Source organism: Ziziphus jujuba, chromosome 2 (assembly GCF_031755915.1).
Source record: "Ziziphus jujuba cultivar Dongzao chromosome 2, ASM3175591v1".
NCBI classification, from domain to species: Eukaryota; Viridiplantae; Streptophyta; class Magnoliopsida; order Rosales; family Rhamnaceae; genus Ziziphus; species Ziziphus jujuba.
In genome coordinates this window covers 14914109-14934180 of record NC_083380.1, presented here as the reverse complement: position 1 = coordinate 14934180, position 20072 = coordinate 14914109, and the positions used below count along the sequence as shown (strand labels likewise).

The 20072-nt window shown below is 32.9% G+C and overlaps 1 protein-coding gene across 1 annotated transcript; it reads left to right on the top strand.

Moving 5' to 3' along the window:
• Positions 1-4592: 4592 nt before the first annotated feature.
• Positions 4593-5869, top strand: LOC132800487 (probable glutathione S-transferase). The gene is made up of 2 exons (XM_060814261.1): positions 4593-4957; positions 5271-5869. Exons 1-2 carry the CDS (start codon positions 4649-4651, stop codon positions 5634-5636), a joined length of 675 nt encoding a protein of 224 aa, XP_060670244.1. The 5' UTR covers positions 4593-4648; the 3' UTR covers positions 5637-5869.
• The last annotated feature ends 14203 nt before the right edge of the window (positions 5870-20072 follow it).

The following is a 20072-nucleotide window of genomic DNA, read 5'->3' as shown; positions in this document are numbered from 1 at the left end:
TCTAAAACTATTTGTTGGTGCCTAAAATTATGATAGTGAATCCAATAGGCCCAATGACTAATTCAACCCAAATTAAAGTAAAAGGTAAACCCAAGCTAACTCGTTAGGGCTCATGGATTAAGAATTGAAAAGTTGGAACAAAATCATAATAGGGGCCTAAGCCATTTGTTTTATATCAAGATGGCCCACTTGGGGTGTTTGCAAGCTCAGCCTATTTCTGTTAAACAAGTCCAAAAGTAATTAAGCTTAAACAAATATATTGTATAAATATTTTTCTTCATTCACCAGCTGTTTTATGCGTCACCAGGGCCGACTCAAAGAGGCCTAAACGAAGGAAAAAGATGAGGTCATAATTTTTTAATAAATTTTATAAGATATTTCCAAACAAATAATATTAGTTAATTTATATTAATAAACAACAAAATAGTTATTTAAAATTTATTTTTCTCTTTTTTTCAAAACATTTTCATACCCATATTGATATTTTCCACTAAACATTATAATAATTAAAACAAAAAATAACAAACAAATACGAACAGCAAATAATAAACTATATGTAAATACAATATAGAAGTTATAGAACAATAGAACCTAGTGTTTCTTGTGTGATAACCATCAAAGTTTTCTAGCAAGAATCTATACTTGAGAGAGTCAGAAAGGCAAAGAGCAAATAATCAAGTGTGAGAATGGCTTTGTCTTCTTACTCCTTAGGTTAAAAAAAAAAAAAAAAAAAAAAAGGAAAAGAAAAAGAAAATAATTTTGAAACTTGACAGTATTTTCTCCCAAAATGCTAAGACGTTTTCTTATAAATTTTCACTACAAAAGAATTGAATATTGTAATGGTGTTTAGAGTTATTGATGTTTGGAAAAGATGAAGAATATGGAGGAAAAACAATAATTATGGAGATTTTAATTTTAGGGTATAATCTAAAAATAGGATAATAATCTTTTTAATGTAATTAAATATTTACCTTTTCCAAAAGTTGTTAAAATAACAATATTTCAATTATAGATTTTTTTTTTAAATTAACAAATCAATTAATTGCAAATTTTGGGCGAATTATAAAATTATGTTTTTAACTTTAATTGTTAATTAGTATTTTTTTCTTTATTTTGATATTTTAAAAATGTGGATCGATACTTGGACCAAAATATATATATATATATATAATCTATTATTTTAACATATATAATTATATATATAGAAATATCTTATGGTATAGAATATCTGCATGCCCATATCATAGAATTACTATATATATATATATACACTTTATATATATATATATATATATATACATTATCTGAGGGCTTGGTATCTAAGCCACTACCTTGGTGGCCTTACCTCAAAACCGAGACTGCACGTTATCTACTGTCTGTAGACAGCTTTTGCAAGTTTCACTCCCCGCACAAGTAGACACCAAAAATGATGAAGTCTAACCCTTTGAACCAGCAGACGTTTTATCTTCTTTTGGATTTTGATATACACAACTAGCCTACTCAACTTTTTCTCTCCAAAGGAAGACGAGAGTATATTTCTTGTGGAGCTAAAGAACTTCTGTGTTCAAACATTCCCATAAACCAGTCTCTGCATTCTTCTTCCTTTTGGATAATCCAGCAACAATAGTATTTTGAGGTGAGATGTGATATTTTAAGTTAAAACACTTTTATTCCTTAAGGGCTAACCAATGAGCTTTACCAAAAGAGATATCATGCTTAATTTTCATAAGTCATTCGGAGGTATGTTTTGGAGAAGCAGAAGTCTTATAAAAGTATACTAGATTATGCTGTAATGGCTGGATAAAACAAGGAAGAGGAATTGAGTGTTTTGCCTTTTTAAAGAAAAATGTTTTTTAACTAAGGGGGGAGGATCTGGCCTTTGGGGCTTCTTAAGACTCTTCTCTCTTCAACTCATAACCTTGTTCATGTTTCATTCATCTGTACACCATTTTCTTAAAGACATTTTTATGCTAAATACAATCTTTCTCTCATAAACTATTGTATTCCTATATATATTTCAAAATAAATCATTTATAGGCTATTAGAAAAGCTTCTCAAAACTTGTTAGGGATTTTGCTCCCCACTCTCTCTTTTATTTACGAGTTCTTCTACTTTGATATTCAACTTCTATATTTTTGTTTTCGGATTGTTGTTGAGGGACCGTTGTATTTGTGATCATGTACACTTTTAGAGCTCTATGCGATCAAAGATGTCCTAACTCAGCTCCATATAGAAAGATCTAAGGGGATAGCTAATGTTAAGAAATACTTGCATTTGATACTTTGAACTCTTGCTAGATTAGCAAACCCAACATCTTCTAAAAAAGAAAAGTGGTTTATTCATTTCCTACTGACAAAACGTGAAGGAAATGGCTGAAGCTGCAATGGAAGTACTTTTCTTTCTATTCTTTTCTTGTTAGGATTACAGTAATATTGGGTGCCGCCGTAACTCTGAATCCGTATATAATCTCAAAAATGTAGAGAAGTGAAAGGCAAGTAGAAGGAACAAGTGAGAGGAACGAGAAGATAAGTTATCAGTATGTATTTGTTTATTTTGCTCATCCAAAATTGAAGAATTAAAATATCAGGCAGAAACTATCAATATTAAATCTCTTGTAAAATTTTAATTATGATTATTTCACAATAGTAATTTAGCTATTAAACTAATATTTTCTTTCTTTTCCACATTTTTATCCATACCAAATAAAATAGGGGATTCATAGGATTTTAACAAGAATTAAAGCATGAATGTTTGGTAAGCGCTTTTTTTTTTTTTTTTTTTTGGTTTTTTCCCCCCTTACAACTTTAACCATAATGTGTTCCCTTATCAACTAAAAACTTTGGAACAATATAAAACACCAACCATGAAAAAACAAGCTTAAAAACCGAAGCACGAGCCCATGTCTCTGTTCATACCACAGCCACACTTTGCAAAGAGCAGGGCACATGAAGCTGAGCTCATACTCTTATCAATCTAAAACGGGTTTCAGAATTTCTCTCCCTAGAATGAATTCCGAGCTTAATTCTCGATAGTTGGAGCTCAAAATGAAGTTGACTATAAGTCCATTGAAGCTTTCATAGAGGGAATTAATACGCAAGACAAATTAGTTCCATTTTTTTTGGACACTGATGGTAGATACAGAGCCACAGTTCTCTCTGCATATTTGATAGTTCCAACTTCCAACAATGAATATGAGAATTGTCGGAAAACATAGCTCGTTCTTACGAAGTGTTAAAGAAAAAGAAAAAGAAGCAATGCAAATCCCATAAATCCCAGATCTTCTTGAGCTTGTTGGGGATGAATAGCTTCATATTTCTCTGTTCGCTTTTCTTCAGGCTTTAGCAATTCCTTAAGCCTGTCATTTTGGTGGGAAGAAAAAAAGGGCAAAGGGGCGAGGAAGTCAAAAAAATAATAATAATAACAATAAAATAATAAAATAAAAATAAACATAAAAACAGTAAAAAGAATTAAAGTTGGTCCAGCTAGCGGGCTATTTGTTTCACACCTGGCAGAAGATTCAAACTGATGATCTGAACAGGAAATAATTTATAGGTTCTATTTACTCTTTTCTAAAAGTTTTTAGGACTGGTCATACCTTTATCAGCTGCCAACATGTAAGCAAATTATTGCTCTTGGACTCCATTAATCCAGCTGAACTTACCCAACGGTTGATAGTGTTGGAGGGTTAACTTTCAGTGGTGATTTCCTTACAGGTTCTGCACTGGATTAGAACTTTGTGTTTAAAATTCTTAATCCCCTATTTCAACATGGGTCCTAAATAGTAGTAACAACAACAATAATAATAATAATAATAACTTTTTTAAATTGTTATTTATAATGGAAATTCTTCTCCTAGAAATTACTTTTCAATTTATAATGCGTATCATGCTATTGGAGTTACAAGTTATATGAATGACATCTTAATTAAACTAAACAATCTAACTGGAAATGATATAGTAATCCGTTCGCACTTAGTCTCTTTACCATGTTTTCTACCACAAATTGGAACAATTCTAAATTGTGATCAGTTCATTTTTCAGCTTGAATTCATTCCTTTTTTATTGTATTTTTTAGCCGCCTCTAATTCGCAGAAAAGTCTTGCATTCCTTGTAGGACATCTTGGTCAAAAGTTCACCTCCATCAGATGTTTTAGTTATAACCTCAAATCAATATATATATATATATATATTATCTTTTTACTATTCTGAAAAATAAATAAATGATAATAATAATAACGAGGACGAAAGAAAGAAAGTCCTAGTCTACATCCAATGTTTAGTTCTGTAAGCAATGATGTCATGAGATTCAACATTGGATTGTATATTCTACATTTGTTTGATCCATGAATATTAAATATCTCTTGCTGAATGGTACAGCTTGGAAAATGCTTGTATTATTGTGTATATTTTACATAAAGTGATTTATTATATTCCCAATCGAAGCATCCCCTACTCTCAAGTCAACTTTGAGATAATATTATTAAATTGCAATTTTTTAAAACTTTTTTTGTTTTTTTTTTGGGTTAAATATTGATTCAGCCTTGGCGTGCTGGGTTGTCAAATTAATTACTACCATCTTCCAAATTAAAGCACCTTATAAATATATACAAAATAAGCAACAATGTGTCACTTAGAGATTTGACAAGAAAATGGGAGAAGTGAAGCTGATTGCCACCACTCAAAGCCTTTTCTGTGCCAGAATTCAGTGGGCATTGAAGCTCAAAGGTGTGGAATATGAATTTATAGAAGAAGATCTAAGAAACAAGAGCCCTTTGCTTCTCGAATCTAACCCTGTTTATAAGAAAGTCCCTGTTCTTCTTCATAATGGCAAATCATTCCCCGAGTCCCTCATAATCCTTGAGTACATTGATGAGGTTTGGAAACACAACCCTTTGCTCCCTCAAGACCCATCTGAAAGAGCCTTAGCTCGTTTTTGGGCTAAGTTTTCTGATGAAAAGGTACATAATTCAACTGGGCTTATGCATATATATACACCCAGTCTTTTATAGGCAACTTTCTTGGATTTCTTGGGATTTGTTTAACTGGGTTGGGAGCTATTTATTAAAATTAAGTTTAAAAGGTTGATTTAATAAATTCATAGTATCGTGAGGTCGATCTCCATGTAGTTAAATCAGGATCTCTTTTATCAGACTTTTTATATTGTGATTCATGAGCTCAGATGTAAAAGGCATTAGCGGATGGATTTATATGGTTATAGTGAACTACCAAAACTATGGATGGTTATAGTCTCTCTTATTCTTTTGTATACAGGTTATATTTGGAGCATTTGGAGCTTGTAGAACTGAAGGAGAACAACAGGAAAAGGCAAAAGAGGCCGCTTTGGAATCACTAGCATTTCTTGAGAAGCAGCTTGAAGGGAAAAAGTTTTTTGGCGGAGAGGAACTAGGGTATTTGGATTTAGTAGTGGGTTGGATACCTCTCTGGCTTGGTGTTATGGAAGAAATAGGAGGCATTAAGTTGCTTGAAGAGGAGAGATTTCCATTGCTCCACGAATGGTCTCAAAATTTTCACCAAATTCCGCTCATCAAAGAATGCCTTCCACCAAGAGACAATCTACTCAGCTACTTCCAAGCTAGTATCAGCTATCACCGCTCCCTGGCCGCAAAAAAACCATGAATTCATGTCAATTTTGATGCCATTGTGAAAAACTAGAGGAACGGAAAGGAAATCATTTATAAATCCATGTTGCTTTTAGCAACCATATAAAGTCTACTTTGTTCTGTTTGCATCGTAGAGATTGCTAATCTCCCACTCTTCCTTTTTCCTTTTTTCCTATCTGGGATTGTACCAAGTGAGTCCTACTTTATGTAATTTGTGAAATAATATAATGGATGAGTTTTCTAAGCAAATCAGAATTCCAATTCACAAAATTTTTCTATTAGCTCCAAACTGTTCAATGTGAATTAAGATGCAATCCAGTAAGAATGAAAGGATAATCTTACAAACCAAAATGATGGAGAGAAATTGCAACTTTGCTCAAAAGGACTATTTAGAGGTGGATATGCTTAGGTTTTCAATTTAATTTAGTGCAGGAGATTAAGCTTCATAAGTAACAAAAGACTGTTAAGATATTCAATGCAAATCAAACCAAAAGAAAGAAGAGGAAAAGAGAGAAAAGAATAATAGATTTTCTTATTGCAAATTGTCATCTAATCTAATATAAAGAGAGTTTATTTAGGCTAACAAGCAAATTAGTATAAGATTAAAGTACCTTTACTACTAAAAAAATAATAAATATTATAAATCTAACAGGAACTTCATAAATATAAAAGTGTTAGTCAAAGAAGCAGCAGGGGACGGGATATGAAAGGGGCTGGAGTATTCCAGAGGCATTTAAGATCATAACTGAGGAAGGGTTACATATATCCCACAGCTCATATGGTGTAGACAAAAATTAGGTTTGTTGAATTGAACATATATAAAGCAATTTTCAAAATTTTACTATTTAAGTATATCTAGATAGAATAAGAACCCAATATTGGTACCAAAAAACCAAGTTTAGGAAAATAGGAATACCTTGAAGTATACCTGGCAATTCGGGTTCGTGGGTCGTGTTCGTGTCAACCCGTTTAATAATCGTGTCAAAAATGCCTAACCCGAACACGACCCATTTATTAATCGTGTCAGGTATCCAAAACACTAACCCGACCTGTTTATAAACAGGTCAACACGACACGACCCGTTTAACACGATTATTTTAACGGGTCGTGTTGATCTATTAACCCGTTAACCTGAAATTGACCTATTAACCCGAAAATTAACCTATTAACCCGTTAACCGAAAATTGACCTATTAACCCGAAAACTAATCGATTAACCCGTTAACCCGAAAATTAACCTATTAACCCAAAAACTAACCTATTTATTAAAATAACTTATTTAAAATGCCAAAAATTATAATTCACAATACATAAGTCTTAATATGTGCTAAAAAAGACAAATTCAATACACCAACATAAAATTTAATGTCCTAATAATAGTAAAACACCAATACAAAATAAAATAAATGGTATCAAATTGTTATCATAATACATATAAAACCAAAGGAAAAAGGACATAACTATCATTATGCTCCAAATTTATTTATCGATGTCCAGATTCCAAACCAAATATGTCGATTTTTGGTGCTCAACAATCCAGCCTGGGATCATAATATCAAAATAAAAAAAAAATCAATTAAATATAATACAAAAGTTAAAATGTTAAAATAAAATAAATTAAATTAAATAAATTTTAACATTGATATTACCTTATGCCTGAGTATTAGCATAATTAGAGCATTGACTTGAAGATTCTTCTTTATTGATATCACAGCTCAAAACATCTTCAGTAAGATCCTCAAGTTGTGCTTCAAATTTTTCTTGCATTCCATAAATTAGTGAAACAAAAAAATCATTAATAAAATAAATTAGTGAAACAAAAAAATTATTAATATATGCAAATGAAATAAAGAAAACATTAATAAAAATAATTACCTCTTTGCCCAAATAACCAATCTCTTGTACAAACTATCGCTTCAACAGTGCTAGGCTTTAATGAACTACGAAATTGATCTAATACTCGTCCACCAATGCTAAAAGCAGATTCAGAAGCAACGGTGGATATAGGGATACTCAATAGATCACGAGCCATTGAAGCAACTTCAGGATAACGAAACTGATTTGCTTTCCAATAATCAAGCACATTCAATTCAATTTCAGTAGCCATCCTTGGCTCCTCTAAATAAAGCTCCAATTGTGATTTTTGTGTATTGGCACCTAACTCTTCAATTTCACAAATATTAAATTCCTACAGTGTTAGAAAATAAAAATTTCAATAAGATTATTTTTCAAAAAATTATAAATAATCACTAATTAACACAAATACAAACAATTAAAATTAATAAAAAATTTAAGAGTTATTTACTTTCAAAATGGAACTAGCTGTCTTTCTAAAAGAAATGACATCTTCTCCAACACCACAAGATGTGTTACTCTTTTCTTTCTCCAAAGAATGTGTAGAAGATGTCAAAGATCTTTTTTGAACATACTCCTTAAATATTGAAAATAATTTGCTCTTCACACGTATAAACTCAATAGAACCACTTGCTCCATAAATTTTTCTATAACACCAATCTACCAATTGAAGCTTATATCGAGGATCCACAACCACTGCAATGGCTAATATCAAACTAAATTCTGACCAATACTTCTCAAATTTTTTAAGCATTTGATTAGCCATGGTTCTCAAGTAATCATCCTCACTTTCAATATTTTCCTTCAATGTAACATAACAAAAGAAAACCGAGGAAAAGTACAAATTTGAAGTAGGATATTTAGTGCCCGAAAATATGCAAGTGATATCATAAAACAAACCCAAGAATCTACTTATCTTTTCAATCTTCTCCCACTCATGACTAGAAGGACAACTTTTATAATTTGAATCAGTTAGCTCCAAATGACAAAAGGCACGTCAATAGTATAATGCACTTTCAAGCATTAAATATGTAGAGTTCCATCTAGTAGGCACATCTTGCCTCAAACCTCTCTTAGAGTCCATTGACAACAATTTAACACATTCTAAAAACTTCTGTTTTCTTACTTGTGACCCTCTTACATATTTAATACTTTCCCGAATCTTATGAACAACATTATCAATATCTTTCAACCCATCTTGTACTACCAAATTAATGATATGAGCACAACATCTAAGATGAAAAAAATCACCATCACAAACTACAGCCCCCTTTAATTGCAATTGAGTAACTAACATATCAACAGAGACATCATTGGCAGAAGCATTATCCAAAGTTAAAGAAAATAACTTTGTCTCAATTCCCCATTCACACAACAAAGAGTATAGTTTTTCTGCCAATGCTATACCGGTATGTGGAGGTGGCATATAACAGAAATTTAACACTCTCTTTTGCAAGATCCACTCTTTGTCAATGAAATGGCAAGTAAGACATATATATCCATCAGTAGTTGCAGAAGTCCATAAATCAGAAGTCAAACAAATTCTACCAGGAGTTGCATCCAACATGCATTTTATCCTACATTTTTCCTTCAAATGCATTTTAAGAACATCCGACTTAGCAGTATTTCTAGAAACAAGTTGTATATCAGGATGTAAATATTGAAATATGGTTCTAATTCCCTCATACTCAACAAATTGGAAAGGCAAATCATGCATGATTATGGCCGAAGTTACCAATTCTCGAAAATGCTCAAAGTTAAATTTAGATGCATTCAATGAGATAGTCCCTCTATCTTGAGATATCAATAATTGACCAATATCACGAGTGTCTCTTTTCACACAATTTTTCAAATGACGCACCAAATTTCCCGTTCCATATTTACTATCACAAAGATAAATGGTACCACAATCTTTACATTTACATTTTTGCTTACCATCAACATCCAAAGGAAGCACATCAAAGTAAGACCAAACCTTTGAAGTGAGTTTTCTCTTGCGTTTCACTTTATGCCCACTTGTGACTCCCTCCATAGGACTTGCAACATCTTCTAAATTAATAGGCATTTCAAAGCTACTTGATTCAAGATTTATTTGAAGTCCATCCATGTTTATCTACATGTTTTCAAACCAAAAAAAATTATATATTAAAATAAAATATTATAACAACCTTATAATAAACATGTATATAATTTTTTGTTTCCAAATCACAAAGCAAAATATATTCACACATATGCATATATATAATTTTTTCATTTCCCAAGCTATAAGAGGTACAAGATGGCTAAATATCTATGCAATCTTCCAAATTAGTACTTCCAAGTTCCAACAATGACAATTTAGCTAATATGCATTGTCATTTCTTATTTGAGTCATCAACATTTTTTAAAGTTAAAATTTGTCTAATTCTTTCCTTTTTAATCTATACACTACTCAAGCATATGAAGTAAAATACAATATAAAATGTATTCTAAACTACAAAATTAAAATGAAGCAAGAGAAAATGAGAAATACCACAAAAATGAAGAGGATCGAGAGCATTAACAAATTGTTTCTTGATAAATACCAACTCTAACATAAGCATTTACATATATAGGAGATAGATTAAATAAAAAGACCAAAAAAATTGTATTACATTCATTTTATAACCATAAATATTAAGAATAAATATGTAAAAGTAACATTAATTAATTGGAGAGTAAGGAAAAGAAAATTATCTAAAAACCATATTTGTCCATTTAGAACCACAAATATATAGAGCAAATTTATAAGATTAATATCAATTAATTGAAGAAGATGTAATTATTTACCTTTTTAGCGGCAATCTAATTATTGCTTCATGCTGTCCAATTCTTATTAATCATTTTTTTTTTCAGCCAAAAGAACGTAATTGGTCAAACCAAATAGGTACCCTTTTTCTTTTTGCCCCTTTCATACACATGTTAAAGCAGCCAAAAAAAAATTTACATCCTTAAAACTCTTCATCCCCAAGTGGGTCACTGTAAAATAATTTCTTGAAAAACTAGAAACCAAATTAATCTCCTACCCCAAAAAGAAAGAGGGAAAAGAAAGAGATAAAGAATGGAGTAGCACGAGTAGTAGTGGTATTAGGCATTATTTTTCACATCAGATGCATGTGCAAATGCTATTGGAAGAGTCTTTCTTTCTTTTATATATATATATATATATATATATATTTTCACATCAGGTGCATGTGCAAATGCTATTGGAAGAGTCTTTCTTTCTTTTATATATATATATATATATATTTTCACATCAGGTGCATGTGCAAATGCTATTGGAAGAGTCTTTCTTTCTTTTATATATATATATATATATTTATATATATATATATTTATATATATATATTTATATATATATATATATTTATATATATATATATATATGTATGTTTAATTTGTTATTTTTACTTTTAAATGTCATGTGCTGAGATGCTTTTTAATCATTAATGGGGGAAAGATAAAGTTTCTGACAACTTGTATACTGGGGATGTCTGAAGGAATGGAATTTTTGTCAAATAAAAGAGATAGCAGTTGCAGCGTCGACCAAGATTCAGATACAACCAAATATATCAGTACAAAATGAATTGAAAGTGACAAAAGAGAATCTGCAGAGAACTAAATTTGAAAGTTTAGCACGACTCACCGTTCGTCAAGAATCTGCAGAGAACTCTCAAAGACCCTGTAATGCCGAACCCAAATCGTTCTCCTTTGTTCTTTCAACTGTCAGTTGCTTCAACAGTTCAACTCTCAAACGACTCACTGTTCTCCTTTGTTCTTAGAGAAGAAGCAGAAGGTAGAGGAAGGAGGCTTTGATGGCTGATGGAGATTGGAGATGGGACTGGCTGGTGAGGTAGAGAAAAGAAGCAGGGGGTAGAGGAAGGAGGCTTTGATGGCTGATGGAGTTTGGAGATGGGGCTGGCTGGTGAGGCAGAGAGAAGAAGCAGAGGTAGAGGAAGGAGGCTTTGATGGCTGATGGAGATTGGAGATGGGGCTGGCTGGTGTGGTCTGTGGTGGCTGCGTTGTGTGCTGGAGAATAAGATGCAAAATTGAAAAATAGGGCTTGACTCTCGACTTTTGAGTTTTAGATCTGAATTTTATTTTTTTTTGTTTTATTAAAAATATATTTTTTGTTTTTAAAAAATTAATAATAGAAAATTATTTGTATAAAATTTTTAATTTCTAATATTTTTTAATTATTAAATATTATATTAGTAATAAAATATTAATTTAATATTAAATTTAAATGGGTTGTAATAGGTGTATAATCGTGTCGGGTTGAAACTGACCCGTTTAATAAATGGATCGTAACGGGTCAATTTCGAGTTAAACAGGTCAACCCGAAAATGACACGATTAATAATCGTGTTAAACGGGTTGACCCGATTATGACCCGAACCCATTTATAATAAACCCAAACCCATTTATTCCGTGTCGTTTTCGAGTCGTGTCACCGTGTCATGACCTAAATTGCCAGGTCTACCTTGAAGTAAGACAGGGAAACCTACTATTCCAACAAGACCACTGCATAAAAAATAAAAAACCCCAAAATCCTTAAGAATATGGAAAGAAACATCAAGTTTGAACAAAGAAACTTAGGGGAACTAATTGGACAAAGATATATGCTGAAAGAGTCATCATCAACTTTCTAAAATGTACAGAGTTTTCGTAGTACAATCTAGTGTTCTAGATTGGCATCTTGTGTTCTCCAAGAAATTAGCAACTTTACCAGACAACAAAAGTTTCCCCACATACAAGAAGAGTCTAGAAGCATAGAGACTAAGCCAAGTAACCGACATATATATGGTGCAAGTACTAAAGGATGGTAAGTGTGAAGTGAGACTTCACAGAGGCTGTGAAAAAACCATAATGGGAGACCTTCAGATGATGAGAGGTAGGAGGAAGCTTAACAATCGAAATTACAACATGTGGTCGACATGTATGAAATCTTATTTGAAGGGATAAGATCTTTGGGAGATTGTTGGAGGCCAATGAGGTCGAGCCACCATCAGAGAATGCCATAGCTTTGAAGAAACGGAATATCAAAGCTGGTAAGGCATTATTTGTGATTATGATGACCATAAAGGACTAAATATTTGAGTATATCAAAGAGGCTGAGACACGAAAGGAAGCGTGGGACACCTTAGCATCGCCCTTCTCGGTTAAAATTGTCAACACAAGGTTACAGTTATTTCAGAACGAGTTTATGTCAGTGACTCAAAGAGAAATGACCATCCGTTAGTATTTTCACAAGGTAAAATTTCTATGCCATCAGAATTCAGAACTAGATCCCACAACTAAGTTTTCAGAGTCCACAATGAAAAGGAGTATTATTCACATGGAATGAGGCCTGAATATAGAGGTTTTACTGCCAAAATCTAAGATTGGCAAATTCAACGTTCTTTGGTTGAATTAGAGAGTTTGCTTGCAAATCAAGAAACATTGGCTAAGCAAATGACAAGGGTCTTACTGATAGGTGAAGATGAGGAAACATTCTTTAACAATGATAAGAGGAGCCAATCTAGACAAAACGGATTAAAGGGGAGGAGAAGAATGAGCATCATCATGGTAGAAGAAATTATCAATGAGATGGAGCTTGAGAAAATAGAGATTCGAGAATATACCTTCTAGGACTGGATACTAAGCGATGGTAATGTGGCTTTTGTGTGTGCATGAATAGCAGAAGTTTATTTATGTAGCTATTTCATTTGTACATCTATTCCGCTAAATATGTACACAAAGCGAGAGAAAGAGAGAGAGAGAGAGAGAGAGAGAGAGAGAGAGAGTCAATAATAATAATAATCAAATCAAATAAAACATCACACATATAGATATACATATATACATTATATAAAATTTTAAAATGCATGTACGTATAGTTAATTATACTCTTTTTTTTTTTAATTTTATTAAGTTGTTATTTAGGTATACCTTCAAATTAACCAACCTAAAATCACAGATATTCATATTCTAAACCAAAAAATAAAATAATTAATAATTAAGAAAAAAGCAAAAACAACTACCCTACGCAGCTCAAACACCTTTTATTTATTTTTGGACATTTTTTTCAACCATTTCTAATTAGTAAAAGACAAAGTTTTCATCTTTCCAGGACATCTTGATGATGAATTCGCCCCTCTCAAACTTTTATTATTTTTAATTATAATAAATATAATATATAAAGCTGGACATTGATATTTTTTGTTGTATTCTTTTTTTTGGTTGTAACATGGATAATTTATATATGTACACACACACACCCCATGGATTAGAAATGTTCAACCATTGGTGATACTGCTCGACTTTTCCAAGACATTTACACATTAAACAGGTTACTCCATTATATTTTCTCTCACAATATTGTCTTGTTTGGGTTGGGTTTTCTTCAGAAAATTCAAATTTATATATTTCTCCCACAATTTGCTTTTAAAATATTCAGTAAAAATAAAATAAGGCAGATAAGTCTGAATATGTACAAAATTTTATCATTTACCAAGATGTAGCATTCAGCAAAAATTTGAACCAGACCAAAAGACAAAGTCTCCCACGTAATCCCCTATTCTCACTCGCTGTATAGACGACGATCTCTCCTGCTCTTAATTATCCTTGAATATTTAATTCATGTTCAATTTAATAAGTACTTAAATGGTTGCAATTTTTTAATTTTTATGCCTGCTAAGGCTTGCTTCTCTCAACTTGTGGAAGATTCAAAAGGGGATTACGTGGGAGACATTTCTTTTTCTTTTTTTTTTTTCTTTTTTTCTTTTGTCTGGTTCAAATTATTGCTTCATGCTGCACCTTCGAAAATGATGAAATTTTTTACACATTCAGACTTATCTGCTTTATTTCATTTTTAGTCAAGATTTTAAAGGCAATTGTGGGAGAAATATATGAATTTGAATTTTCTCAAGAAAACCCAACCCAAACAAGCCAATATTGTGACAGAAAGCATAATTAAAATTCACTTTTTTAATGATTAAAATGACTTGGAAATGTCAAGCAGTGTCTCCAATGGTTAAAAATTTCTATTCCATGGCATATGCTAATTAGTCTTGGTGTGTTGCAATTGCGAGAAACATTCTTGCAGGTGGGATTTCTGTGGTTGATGAATATCTTATAAATACACAAAATTAAAGCTACAAAATTTGCATCTAAATCAGACAAGAAAATGGCATAAGTAAAGCTGCTTGGCACAATTTATTCATCAATGTACTCAAGGATCACAAAGGACAATTTAGAATGAAAACTCTTGATCCATATATAAAACAAGTTCTAAATCAAAGCATTACTAACTACCGGAGATTAAGCTTCATTACTTGGGAATCACATCGCAAGGAAAGAGTGATAGAGCTAAGAGGTGGTTAGGTAATTTTATCAAACCCCATTCTACAGAGCCAAGCCAGAAAGGGCTCTGCAGGTTCATCCAGAAAATAAAATTGTTCTTATCCCAAGTGCTGCCTCTCAACAAAGAAATGCCAGTTAGAAAATAATCAAAGAAGGGTTACATACCATCCTAGAAATGATGACAACAAAAATAGGCTTCTTTATTTCAATTGACTTTTCTTTTCTTTTTTTTTTTTTTAGGCCAAGAATTTCAATTGATTTATGTGTACGTAATTAGTCTCAAAACAGAAAAAAGGTGCGACAAAACCAAGTGCGAGACGAGGGATGAGAAAAAATTGAAGACAGACTGAACTGCTAAAAGTATCAAAGCATTAATCAATCAAACAATCTTAAGAATAAGCAGAAAACATCATGCACAACAGTAAGATAGGACTTACCCACCAGGGACACCCTCCTTCACCATGAAAGGAAACCTATTCCCACATGTCAAATTGAGAGTATGCAAATGTAGCCTCAACCTGCTGCATCAGTCCATCTTTGATTTCAAACAGTTGAAAAACACTAACCTTAACAAGCGGTGGCAAGTCCTAGGGGTCATTTATTCGTAAATTGTCTCCTTGACAGGTTTTGGGTTGTGTATACTTCGCATTCCACCATATGCAAACTAATGCATCAACCAAACCTAATCTGAAGCTAAATGACCACTCCAAACAATACCATACAAAGTTAACTACATAAATAATGGACAAAGAAAACGTTTCAATGGGGATAATTCCTTGGCAAAGTAAACTATAATCTACTAAACAGTGAATCTCTGCATGCATTGCAGCATCTCATACCAACAACCATAGGCATTTCCAAATTAACATGATCTTGCTGAGAACCTAAAACAGAAATCAAGTAGCGACTGACACAGAAAAACTAGAACCAGAATGTTGTTTTGGCATTTCTGCCTTGAGCAACTGATTTTTCCTCATCAATATAAAACCAAATAAAGAAAGCATACCATGGTGCTTGTCTCTTTGTGGTCTTCCTGACCAAGACTAATCACTAAAGGATTAAAAGGTCCAATTTTTATTGAAATGTACTCAAAGATGAAACTCCAAATTCTTTCCTTCCAATAAAATCTGCCTTCAAACCTTAAGGATCCAACTGGCACAAGAACTCTACTCTCAATTCTTTTTTGTCTGACGATAAAGGCAGACATTTATGTCTCTGCAGTTGACAAAACATAGGAGAAAGTAACTCATCGTTATTTTATTTTTTATTAACACACAAACAATTCCAAAGCTCCTATTCATTTTGCATCAGAAACGTTCAGGCAGTTTACCCCTAAAGTGATGCTTTGCATCACTTGGAAATATAAGTGGCAAAACAAACAAAATATACATTGTTGTTTAAATAATTAGGAAAGGAAGGTTGTGGCATAGATTTTGTTAAGAGAGATAGATTAAAGCATACGTGTACATACACTGAAATACAAATATGATTCATATTTAGATCATCATTTGTTTTTTGCTAACAAAAAATTACAGGGCCTTCATACAAGTGAACACAGCGTAAATCAATGAATATTGTCACATTGATTGGTATTTGAAAAAGTTAATAAATAAAGTAATGTTATATTATGCAAGCAATGATGTCAAAGAGATTAAACATTAGATCAGGTGGTAGACTTTGTTTGGAAATTGTGGGAGAAATTGCAATTTTTTTTTTTTTTTTTTTTTTTTTGGGTAAATACCCCCAAGGCAAATATGTGAGAATATAAAATGGGCATTATTTAATAACTGAGTCTTAATATAGTTGACCAGTCTCACTAAAGGTAAGAAATTTGTATTCCATTAGCAGAATTACACTGTTTAGTCTTTAATGTGCTGGCCTATATAAGTAAACAAAATACGCTACAAAGTTTGCTTATAGTCTTAGACAAGAAAATGGGACCAGTAACACTGATTGCCACAATCCATGGCCGATTCTGCTGCAGAATTCAGTGGACATTGAAGCTCAAGGGTGTGGAGTATGAACTTATAGAAGAAAATCTAAGAAACAAGAGCCCCTTGCTTCTCAAGTCTAACCATGTCCATAAGAAAGTACCAGTTCTTATGCATGATGGCAAACCATTTGCCAAGTCCCTTGTCGTCCTGAGTACGTCAATGACATCTGGAAAGAAAACCCCTTGCTCCCTCATGATCCATCTGAAAGAGACATAGCTCATTTCTGGCCTTGCTGATCGTTCACAAGTGGAACTTGCTCTCTTGCCACGCCTTTCACTCACTCGGTTGAGTCGGACTAGGATTCGTTTTGGCTAGAGCACCCAAATCTGCCATATTTTTTACATGGGTTTGCCGTAATGCTGAAACTATGGCGAATGCATCTATTGTCATTGATGCATAAATAAAGATACCAATTAGTAGTCATTGGATTCCTTCTATGATTCCACATGAGAAACCAGTACGAATATAACCTACATGTCCAATTGAACTATGAGCTAGAGGTCATTCATAATGAGAGACCTAATGACGTGATAATTGTTAAGAGTCATCACTTGCCCAACTGGTCTTCCTATGCAAATATTACGAGAACAACACTCGTATATGTACATATGTGTGCATGTATAACAACTGTATCTAAGCATGGATGAAGATTAGTTATGATAATGGAAGCTGTAAGTAAGGCGCTTAGTATGCCAATTCTCTTGTATCCAGGTTGTATTTGGAGTGTCTGCAGCCAGGAAAGCTGAAGGAGAAGAGAAGGAGAAAGCCAAAGTCTTAGTTATGGAATCACTAGCATTTCTTGAGAAGCAGCTTGAAGGGAAGAAATTTTTTGGTGGAGAGAAAATAGGGTATTTGGATTTAGTAGTTGGTTGGATACCTTATTGGCTTGGTGTTATGGAAGAAGTAGGAGACACAAAGTTGCTAGAAAAGGAGAGTTTCCCATTGCTCCATGAATGGTCTCAGAATGTCATCCATATTCCAATCATCAAAAAATGCCTTTCACCCAGAGAAATCTCCTCGACCATGTCCGTACTTTTGTCAGTTACTTTTTCTCATTGGCAGCATACAAACCATGAATGCATGCCAATTTGGATGCCAAAGGAAAACCAAAGGAATAGAAAGGAAATTATTAATAAATTTCATACAAATTTTCCGAAATTTGTGTGCAAAATTCAGCATTTTGCTTCAGCAACTATTTGTGGCATCAATGCATCCAAATATAACCTACGCTGTTCTGTTTTTAGTGTAGAGGTCTAGTCACCCTTTCCTTTTTTCTATATGGGATTTTTCCAAAAGAATGCTGCTAAATGCAATTTCTGAATAAAATGATGCATAATTTTCCTCAGCAAACTAGTCTTGAAATTAACAAACTTTTCTACTAGCTCTAAATGTTCAATGGAAGTTAATGAGTGAAAACTCGTGAACCTACATATAACCAGCTGTAAACCAGAGCATTGAACTAACTATCAGAGAATAAGCTTTGTAAGTCAGAAAAGCCATCATAAATGTGCTATAACTAAAGGTGGTCACGAGTTGACAAGTCAGCAAGAGTTCTGCAGGTTCATCCAGAAACTGAAAGTGTTCTCATCCTAACTGCTATCTCTTTACAGAGAAATGTCACATAGAAAATAATCCAAGAAGCAGTAGGAGATGGGATGTGAAAGAGATGAAGGGTTATATTACTATACAAAATGATGCCAACAAAAATTGGCTTCTATAAAATCAATATTCCTTCTCTATACATCAATCACAAAAGGGAGACACTTATAATAGATGGTTGACTATATAAATAATAAGGAATAGACTAAGATAATTGTTGAATGTGTATAGTTTCTTAGCAAAGTAAGTATTATCTAATGAACAAAGAAGATCTGTACAGTGTAGCATATTTCATCCAAACCCCATAACACTTTCCAAACAAGCATACTGTTGTTAAGATCCTAAAACTAAAATCAAGGGGTGATATGGCTACATCGGCACCAGAATACTGTCCACCCACTTCTGCCTCAAGCAACTGCTATTTCCTCATCGATATAAAACCAAATAAAGAAAGGATCTTTTTGGCCAAGACTGATCTCTGTCATCTTTTTGGCCAAGACTGATCTCTAAAGGTTTCAGAGGCCCAATTTTTATTCGAATACACTCAAAGATGAAACTCAGAATTCTATTCTTCCAAGAAAATCTTCCTTCAAATGTTAAGGCCCCAATAGGTCCAAGATACACTCCATTCTCAATTCTTTTCGCCTGAGCATACAGCCAGGCATTTATTAGTCTCTAAAGTTAGCTGACAAGAACCAAGACAAAAAGCAACTAATGCTTTTTTATTACCTTGAAAATGGAAACTTTCTAAATCTCCAATTCAATTTCCATCAGTAATGTTCAGGCAAGTTCATCCCTAAAATGATACTTTCTCACATAGAAAAATCACAAATGACAAAACAAAAAACGATATAAAAACTTGTTTGAATAAAGGGGCAATGTTAAGATCTTAAGAGGGCTAACTTAAAGTAAACATTTAGATATTCTGAATATGAAATCATTGACATGGGTTAAGAGATTGTTAGAAACTGTACATTTTTTGTGACTAAAAGGTCACTATGAATATGGATTTAGGCAACAAAATTTAAGTTAACAAAAATGGTCATAACTTATTCCCAACAAAAACTTTGTTTGGTTGGAAATTATTTCAAGACCACTTGCCAGGCTTTTACACCTCTAATTCAATATCCATTACTTCAGACTTTATCATTTTGCTCCAGACTCTATAAGGCATAGCATGCTCTAAGAAGGTATAAGCCCAACTAAATACAGCCTCAGATTCATATCCTCTTTATTTTGTTAACTTTGACTAGTCTTCTACAAAAGCTTTTTACCAAATAAGCTGTAAGAAAGAAGAAATGAAAGTAAGCAGAGATGAAAAAAGGCTTACAGCAGCATCGAATCTCTGAACAGCAGTAAGAGGGAAGTAACGACCACCCTTCAATTTCTTCTGCAATCCAGAGAATAAATATTTTCATACGGACAATTCTAAGATAAAATCACCATTAATAAGCACACAAAACAATTTGAAATGGACTTAAAATCAACCTCAGCAGCAAAAATGAGCATCCAAGTTCTTCCTGGAGACTCTGAACCACCAAGTGCTTGAAGAAACTCCGAGCGGTCGAGTTTCGCCTTCTCGATGACAGACATGGCTGATATAATCTCCTCAGCCGCATCTTTTCTCGTTTTTGCAGCATTCTTT

Excerpts from the sequence above, each read along its gene's own strand:
- LOC132800487 (XM_060814261.1), top strand. The coding sequence starts at position 4,649 with ATGGGAGAAGTGAAGCTGATTGCCACCACTCAAAGCCTTTTCTGTGCC. Across the intron at positions 4,958-5,270 it reads CTAAGTTTTCTGATGAAAAG|GTTATATTTGGAGCATTTGG; the intron begins GTACATAATTCA and ends TTTTGTATACAG.